This window comes from Nannospalax galili, unplaced genomic scaffold (assembly GCF_000622305.1).
Source record: "Nannospalax galili isolate Female #2095 unplaced genomic scaffold, S.galili_v1.0 scaffold46, whole genome shotgun sequence".
In the NCBI taxonomy this organism is placed as follows: Eukaryota; Metazoa; Chordata; class Mammalia; order Rodentia; family Spalacidae; genus Nannospalax; species Nannospalax galili.
In genome coordinates, this window is record NW_008355790.1 from 83,065 (window position 1) to 92,347 (window position 9,283).

A 9,283-nucleotide genomic window follows, 5' to 3' on the forward strand; every position below is an offset into this window, starting at 1 on the left:
AACAAGATGCAATACCATGCATCTGACGCTCCTAGGTCTGCAGCCTGGAGTGTGTGGTACAGTGGGAGGGACAAGAGAATCCCTGCCTCAGAACAAGGTGGGGGAGAGAGATGACTCCCCAAAAGCTGCCCTTTGTTCTCCATAATGCACTGTGGCATGAGTGCGTGCATGCCTACCCCTCCATCCTGGGCATGGCCACAGTACATCATCTGACTGTTCTCTGCACATAAACCTTTGTAATAGTCTGCGTAGATAGGACAGAAACTACACATGCAGAGCTAAGCATATACAAATGAACATGTTTTGGTGCCGGTGGGTTTTAATACAATTTTAATAATATTGGTAAGGAGTCAAGTCCTGGAACACAGAATACAAAAACCTCAGAGACAAAATAAAAACCCATGAAAAAATACGAGCACTCTAAAAAAGATCTTTAAGGTAAAGAAATCATTTCTCAACAAAGGCACTGAGCATGCTTAATAACCGTTAAATGAGATTTAAAACATGGTCCACAGTGGTGCATTCCCCAACTACAGTGAGAGGATGGTGCTGTCTGTGTTGCTGAAGGCCTGGCATCAGGGACACAAAGGAACCCCAATTGTCAGCAGATCTGGAACAAACCATTTCCAGGTAGGATTTCCCACAATTCTTAGAGGACAGGATTTAATTTACTCTCTGGTTGCAGGTTGCCCTTGGAAATGAATGATGCTGACTTGTGGAACAGAGGTGATGTGTTTCTGAACAGCTGGAGAAACAGGGACAGAGGGATACTTTATGCCACCCATCCACACAACCCCAGCTGTCACAAGCAGGGCTTCATCTAGGGCCTCCTCTGGGAACCACTCCTTACTCAGATAAACTAAATTTAACAGGCCTGTGTTAACCAACCAACCAAACATAAGAAGCTGGAACCAGAGGGGTTCCCTACCCCAGAGGGTTAATATGCCACTACTGTGCATATGGCAGGAAAATAGGCACTGAGAGGGTATTCCTGGGTTAGTGGTGCTGATCGTCTGCCAAGACAGATGTGCCATCCTATCTAAGATTTCTGGGTAGGCGGGTGGGGGTTCCCTCAACTCTGCAGTAAATACTTTAATGCTAACATCATTTGGTCCTATTATTTCCCCAAGGGTATAACATGTGATGCTTCATTTGGGCCAGATGTTCACATCAGTGTGTCTGCTCATCCCCAGTAAGAATGCAAAGCAATTATTTATGTGTCCTTCCAGCCCATGTAGCGACAAGAGTAGCTGTTGAAATCCAGTGAAGGCAGGCAGCTGATGCTCTTGCAGAGCCACCGTGGTCACCCCAGCTGTAAAAGTAGACACCCTCGCTCCAGCCATGGGGGACAGGACACCCCTTATTTTAAACTCTAAATCAACAGTTTAAACAGATGTAGATCACGTGACAGGAGGAAGGTTCGAGGCTTTATATTCTTTAGATGTCTACTGAGCGGAGCTGGCTATTAAAAAGTTATGCGTAACTTCAAGATGAAAGGCGCCAGCAGCTCCTTAGAAGAGGAGAGTCCTCATCTTCTGCAGATTTAATGAGATGAAACTCACTGAGGTTTCTGACTCGGCTGGCTATTAATTGAATCAAAGTCAATGACAATCTTGCTGTACTTCGGTGTGAATTTTCTAAACATGAAAAACAAAACAGATAAGGACATTTTCCAATGAGTAGTTAAAGCAATTTGTTTATTTTGGCTTAAACTATATTTTCAGTGCGGAGAAAAAAATGTCCTGGGATTCACTTGATATTTTATCTCTACAGGAGCCAATTATAGTGCACCATACTGAGAGAAACACAGACCAGAAAAGACTAAGACAAAAAGAGATGCATGGGGCGGCTTGGTTTGTATGTTCTTCAGCTATCTGAGTTCATGAATTATCCGGGAGTCAAAGGATTTCTAACAAGTTAGCTGCACAACATGATATCTGATTACCATCTATTTCCCATCAGATTTATCTTATTTTCTAGGAATTTCTACAACCAACTTGAGTTGTTCTAAATTTTCTTTTGGCTTTAACAGAAAAAAAAACAAACAAAACCAAAACCAAAACTCAACTAGCTTAAGTGAGGAGAAATTCTCTGAAATCATGTCCTAAAAATACAGTGTAAGATACTTTTATACTCATTATGTGCACAACAACTGAAAAGAAGATACTTGGGGGGCTAAACATTCCATTAAAAGTCAGTCAATAAGACAATATGGAAATAATTGCAATTAAAGTCTCACAAGACATAATAATTCAAGACATCCATCATGCAAAATCTATTATCTCTAGCTGGGTGTGGTGGGTGGTGCCACTTGGGAGTCTGAGGCAAGAGGCAGCCTGAGCTACACAGTCAGTTCAAGGGCAGCCTATGCAGAAGGAGACCCTGTTTCATAAAACTAATAAATGAAATATCCCCTATCTCTAATTAAGAACACAGTGAACAAGGGAAGTTGCCCATCATAAAAGTCCTACCACTGCAGACCAGAAATACAATAAAGCTTTGTAAGGCTTTCTGATCTCAATAGAATCTTCTGCCACTAATAAACGATGACAGAGCTTATAAGTAAGACATAATCTTTGCTGGGTAAAGACAGTCATAAAAACCAGAAGGACTTCTCATCTTAATGTAAAATGATGCTCTAAAAAGAATTCCTGGTGTTTCAACCTGGTGGGTTGCTTTCATCCTAAACTAACTATGCCAGGCTTGCAAGATTTATACAGGTTTGGCAGTCTTAGCACAAAACTAGTACATTTTAAAATTTCTTGCTACTTGAATCATTAGTCCAAGCTTTGGAAAGTCACTAATATTAAAAGGTAACCATTAAACAGGCTGTCTTCAGATACTTTTGTTGTTATTCCTAAAACTCTATTGCCAAAACAGTCTTTAGAGCTATATGCCATCACAATTCCAAAGACACTGCCAAGTGTGGAAGCCAGGGGCCACCAGGAGACACCAGACCTCAGACTAGGCCGAACACATGTCTACATCAGACTTACCTGAATGTAACACCAGCCAACTTAAACATGAGCCTTGCAGCTGTTGTCTCTTCACTGTGGTGGTATTTATCAGACATGAAAATAACTTCCTTTATACCTGCCAAGGTAAGAACAGGGATAAGTAAATACAGAAAGCAAAAGACATGGAAGCAGACACAGCTTGCAACGCCTGTGATTAGAGTGTCCTTGCAGACAGTGTCCAGTTACTAAAATGTATATCTGCGGCTTTCTAATACAGCAGAGAGCAGACTGTATTCAATCTGCCCTCTAGTCTTTATGGATTTTCTTTTATTTATTTATTTTTAACAAATGCAAAGTGAAAATATGTCAAGCAGTCAAGCCTTTGATTCGATTAACAAATTTTCTTTACTGCAGATAAGCAAATATTCTTTATTCACAAGGCAACTACTCTGAACACAGGAGGCTAATGTGGGGGGAATGAAGGGTGCTGGCCAATTCAGAGATCAGCAGCACCAGCTGCCAAGCAAGGCTCCGCAGAGGAACTGAGCTGGGCTCTGCGAGAGGGCAGATGTGTTTCCTTTCCCTGGCCTCACTAGACAACCTAGCCCCGAGAGCCAGAGGCTGCGCTGTACCATCTTCAGAAGGGATGAGGGAGTGGCCACATAGCACACACCCACTGCGTGTGCACCTGCTGCCAACCTCTTCACCTGCAGACGGCCAAGGAGGCATCCCAAAAGGATGGGGCAGACAGTGGCAACAGCACTGGTGTTCACACTGTCCCCTTAACAGTGGCTGTGGCCTGCTATCAGCTGACTTCTGCTCTGACACCCACGGGGCTCATGATAAACAGCCCCTTTAACCCACACATCTGGCTAAACATGCTAAGTCTTTAAATCTCAAGCTGAGAGCTTTATGGAGATAAAGTATAGCTCACTCTTAGATGTGACAGTTTGAAAAAGGTGAGATATTCAGAATACAATGTGGTAGATTTATGGTAGCTGTAATGAAATAAAAGAAAAGCTTGGGGTAGTACCATTGGAGTCTCATGTTATTTATATGCAAAGATATGCTTAGATCCTCAAATATCTACCATGTATTAGGTACAAATTAAAATTTGATATACAGACTCCCAGCTGACCTTCTTTCTGACAGAAGTTCATTTCCCTCCCTCCCCCCTAATCTATGCACAGTATGTCAGAGAACGGTAAATTGACAGTAATTATATGCAAGGCCTGTGTTGCTTTTTTGGCAGCTTGCAGTTTAAGAAGTTGCAAACTAAATTAAAAACATGCTAAGAATCACAAAGGATGCAATTAGTCTTAGAATACCTGGCACCATTCAAAAACAAAACACGGGAAATACCTTGCAAAGTTGATAGTGCAATTAATTTGGAGCTAAACAATAGTGATTTAGGATCAAACACATCTGCACCGAGCTGCTGAGAGCAGGCATGGATGCAAATGTAACAAATGGCAAGGCCCACTTCCTACCTGCCTGGATGATGAGCTTAGCACATTCATTACATGGGAACAAGGCGACATACATACTACATCCCTTCACATCGGCTGAGTTCTTGTTCATGATGGCGTTCAGCTCGGCATGGCACACTGTGAGAGAGAAAGAGAAAAACTTAGACCACAGCTCGTGAAAGGTTTACTGAATATCAAGCATTCCGTCTCTACCTCTGACATAGTACAGAATAGACTCAATAAAAGTAAATTGATTCAAAACAGCAATACTGAGAATACCAAATGAGGGCCACGTGGTCTGCCTGGGTCGGTGATTAGCCGAGATGGGAAGCTGTTCATGCAGCTGGCCTCGGCTTGTAAGTACCTAGAGCAGCCAGGAGGGACTGGGGTTAAGTATCTTCACCCACCCTAAGCAGAGCAATAGCTCACCGCTCCACAAGACCCTGGGGTACTGAATTGCCCACATAAAATGGCTCATTTGTGTGTTGATCTGCACACACAGGGATATTCAGCATGGCCATTAAAAGGGCAGAAGAGCACAAGTATCAAGAAATGACGCTGAGAATTTCTGTCCTGAGGGATCTGCTTTACCTCATTGTGCTCAGTCACATCCACTAGAAACGGGCCCATGGATAGCCAGCAGTTTGTCTTATAGTAAAAAAACAACAAAACTCATCCACGTAAAGGGCAATGAATAGTCAAGTTCTCTACATACTGGTCCGTTCCACCAATCATTCCAAAGGATCATGCAGGGCATCCTTGCCTGAGTCAAGGTCAAAAGGAGCACCTGTCCTTCTGAACCAATCTGGCTTGCTGCCACTACTCCCTAGACACACAAGTGAAGTAGAGAACTCGGCAGGGATGGAGTTCTGAATCCCTCAGTCTACCCAGCAGGCTTTCTGCAGGGCCATCTTCCATCAGTATTTAATTTTCAGATGTGTTATCAACAACTACCTTACACACTCCTTATGGTAGTGACTTGCACACTTGTCTCTGGAAGGGCTTCCAAACTACTCACTATGTGCTATACTGGAGGGTGCTGGTTGGGGCTGTGGCCTGGGCTTGGGAATTTTCAAGACTCACTGGATGACCTGAATATGCATACAAGTTTGGGAAGTCCTGCCTTAGGGGATTCCCTGGCATTCCCAACACATTCTACACACACAAGTGCTAAAACAAGTGTTTGCAGAGTTAACTGACTGACCATGGTCCATGACCATGGGGTAGACAGTAGCCTGGGACCCCATTTGGTTTTGGTTATACACATCCCCCCTCTTCTAAGAATGCAGCCTAGCTCCTCACCTGCTTGTATGCACACACTCCTCTCCAAGCAATGCTCCCAGAAACCTCAGAACCCCCTACACACTGGGCTACACTACTTTCATCTCTGAACAATAGTGTATTTCTCTGCCCCTAACAACAGTCAAATGTAGACAGTTTCTATTCAAGTATATTCTCAGTGTATCTGGGTACAAAAAATGCAAAGACCAATCTGGCCTAAACTGGTTTTGGCTGCATGAGCAGTATGGCAATCGACATCCTTCAACTGAACTTTCAGGGAGAATCCCCTATTTACCATCTTATGCCTATGCATAAGTGAGCCTGCATATGATTTAAATTAGATGCATTATGGGAAGTGACATGCACAGTAGGAAAAATTAATGTATGACCTAATCCATCAATCAAAATAAACACCCAAACTGTACCCCTTTGTAACCAACTCCTCCTTCCTTTAGATCCCATCAAAAGAGACCCCAGGCTATAGCCTGAGACCCTTGCATAGTCTCACTCGTGTGGTCCCTTATCAATCCTGACAGTGTATCCTTCTCCAACCCATACCATCATTTCACTCTGAATAGTTATCTTGCTACTTTGGGAAATCTACATGAACCATTTTCAATTCTTTGGATAAGAGGCCAAGAACCCAGAAACACCTGGCTTAGACCTTGACCACTGTAAGGAAACCATACAAAGTCCTAGAATATAAGTTTGGTTTTCTTCAAGGATGTCTGCCCTCCATCACTAGCTACCAGTCTCCTACACATAATACCTCCTTCAGTTGAGGCTGTCAATAAGCAGTGGCCTGAACTCATGGCCCTGTATATTTCAATCACGAGTTAGTCACTGCACATTTATTGAGACTCTATTCAAGGTCAGACAGATGAAGGGCCCAGCCCCCTTTCCTCCACCAGCCTCCTGGTTGGGAATGGAATTGCAACTACCTGTGTGTCAAGTATCCTGCAGCAGCTAGGCATGTTGCAGCAGAAAGCTAAGCAAGAGCTCTCTCCGCAAATGTTAGTGCATGTTTCTGTCCTCATATCAGACTAGGAATTCCATGTCAGGAGCTCTCAGCCACGTGTTAAGATGAATAGTCTGCACTGCAGGGAGATGGAAAGAAGCAATCTGTGTTTAATCAGATCATAGGCCACCAGGAGCCATGGCTGGCCAGAGGGGCCTGAGCCCTGTCCTCCAACACTGATAAACCCTGAGAGCACAGGAGGCCAAGGACAGAGCAATGCTCAGGAAGGGTTGGAGTGACCACATGGCCAGTAGCCTTCAAGAGGCATCCATGGTCCTTTCTCCCCGGCAACCAAGCTGACCAGAAACTGCATTAACACTGCTCAGTCTTAAAAACAATTAGATGTAATTGTTTCTTTTATGTCCCTCTTGAGGGCAGAGCCTAGCCTTTTAGTTTCTTTGTTAACTTTCCCCAGAGTCTAATACCATGCCAGGAACATAATGGGTGTTAAATATTTATCGACTGAATAAAGGAGGAAATGCAGATGCCAATTATCGATAGTGACATTGAGAAATACCAAAAGTCTCTAATATTCAGATTCAAAAACAAGCTTTCCCATCTAATAAGTACTTTTTGATGGTGCTGGTATTAACATTCAGAACTGCAGGGACTCCCAATCTGTTACCAAACACCATCACAGTGTCATCCTTTGTAAGACTTGTCATGCTGATTATAACTACCTTTATCTAATCATCTGAGGCCATTTGGGACAAAATTTAACCTTGTAAGTTTATGTTCATTAGTGAAAAATGACCATATGAAACAGATTCCCTTGAACAGGGAAAGGGAGGTTTACAGAAGTAAGACACAGGAATCTAAATTCTTGTATCTTAGACTTCTTGTATCTTGACTTTAGAAAGTCATAGGATGAAAATTGCAAAGCTGCTTGTTGAGAAAAGGTAAGGTCCACTGGGCAACATGAACAAGTGCCAGGTACAGGCGAGTTCTCCACAAAGCACAGTTCACAACCCACAGCCTACCCATTCACGGTTCACAACCCACAGCCTACCCATTCAAATGAGATGAGATGACAGCAAAAAAGCAACTGAGTGCTCTGAGGAGCAAGAAGGCTGGGCCCAGCTCTGAGTCCTGCACCCCTTTAAGTCCAGACACAATAAGCATGTAGCCTTCCCCAGAGCCCCTTCCCTACCAAGGTCTGTCTGATTGACACTGGCTTCCCAGCCATACCTAAGGGGTCCAGAGCACCCTCCAACCCAGGAGAACACCAATCCCCTCAACCTGGCCCTGCCTACCTCACTCCCACCTTGAAATTCCCTATGTGCCCTCTGTTCAGGTCAAATCTGACAGACTCCTCTGGCCTAGCACTTGTCTCTCAGGAGAGGGTCTTCACAGCCTCTACCACTGACACTCCCTCGGGCTTCTTCCATGAGACACTACTCTGGATACCCATACTGTCCTCAAGCAGAAATGGCAAACCAACCTGACAACTGCCCGTTTGATTTGTTTAACATCCATCAGCGTGGAGCGCTATATCATGATGTATGGAAGAACATACATCAGTACCTTGGACTGGCCACCTACATGCATCACATAACAGGTAACTGCCAAAGCTTGTTCCCATGCCTGGACATCAAGACCACAAGGTCACACATCTCTCCACTTTGCCATCTTCCTTAGAGCAGAGAACCTAGGGACTTTCGGAAGGAACATGCATGCTCCTGTTTGTATGATTAGCACCAGCTCCAGGAAAGTGCATTTCCAGCTAAGTGATAAAAGCTGGGACAATATCTCAATTGGTGAGAACTGTCTGGATCCCCAGGACCCACATAAAGAGCTGGACACAATGGTACACGCCTCATGCCTGCAGTCCCAGGGATGGTGAGATGGGAGACAAGTGGATCCCTGGAAGCTCTTAGAAAGGTTCAGGCCAAGGAGACCCACTGTCTGAAACTAAAAGCAGAAGGGTGTCCTCTGACCCACACACATACACACACATACACACACCCCTAACTAACTAAATAAATAAATAAGGATAAAAGCAGTATTTAAAACACCTAGTACAGTAATTTGGGGCTTTTTCCTAAAGCTCCTTTTCATTCCACAGTCCTCCAGGACAGGTTTTCACTAGGAAAACAAGGACTCTGGGCACCACTGAAACACATACACTGTCCTCATTCATGCAGCTGAGGTCAGATGCTCAGCATTTTAACTTTCAAGAAGGAATCATTTTGACAACTGCTACTCTAATTTTAAAAATAACTGTCTCATTGTAATGCAGATATAACCTCTAGTTTTCTTCAATCCAATTTTTTGGGGGGTTAGGGCACATTAATTATACAGAATAATGGGTTTCGCTGTGCCTTTTTATACAGGCATAGAACATTCTTTACTCATATCCACTCCCCGTCCTACCCTCCCTGGCCCTTCTCTCGCCTCTCCCTGATCCCAGGCCTGTTACTCTAACAGCCTCCTTTTTCTCTTACTTTTCTTTTTTCAAAATAATTGTTTTCCATGTGTGCACACACACTCGTGTGAGACAGAGAGAGAGAAACAGAGAAACAGAGAGAGAGAGAGAGAGAGAGAGAGAGAGAGAGAGA

At 43.8% G+C, this 9,283-nt stretch overlaps 1 protein-coding gene across 3 annotated transcripts in view; it reads right to left on the minus strand.

The window, feature by feature from the left end:
- Window positions 1–301: 301 nt before the first annotated feature.
- The window catches only part of Dctd (dCMP deaminase), a 30,867-nt gene continuing 21,885 nt past the window's right edge, over window positions 302–9,283 (minus strand). For all 3 annotated transcript variants that reach the window (XM_008853553.3, XM_029556402.1, XM_008853552.3), the window contains exons 4-6: window positions 4,448–4,564; window positions 2,997–3,093; window positions 302–1,637 (exon numbers count right to left, since the gene is read on the minus strand). In XM_008853553.3, the coding sequence (XP_008851775.1) occupies window positions 1,559–1,637; window positions 2,997–3,093; window positions 4,448–4,564 (293 nt within the window). In that variant the 3' untranslated portion in view covers window positions 302–1,558. The remainder of the gene's footprint in view (window positions 1,638–2,996; window positions 3,094–4,447; window positions 4,565–9,283) is intronic.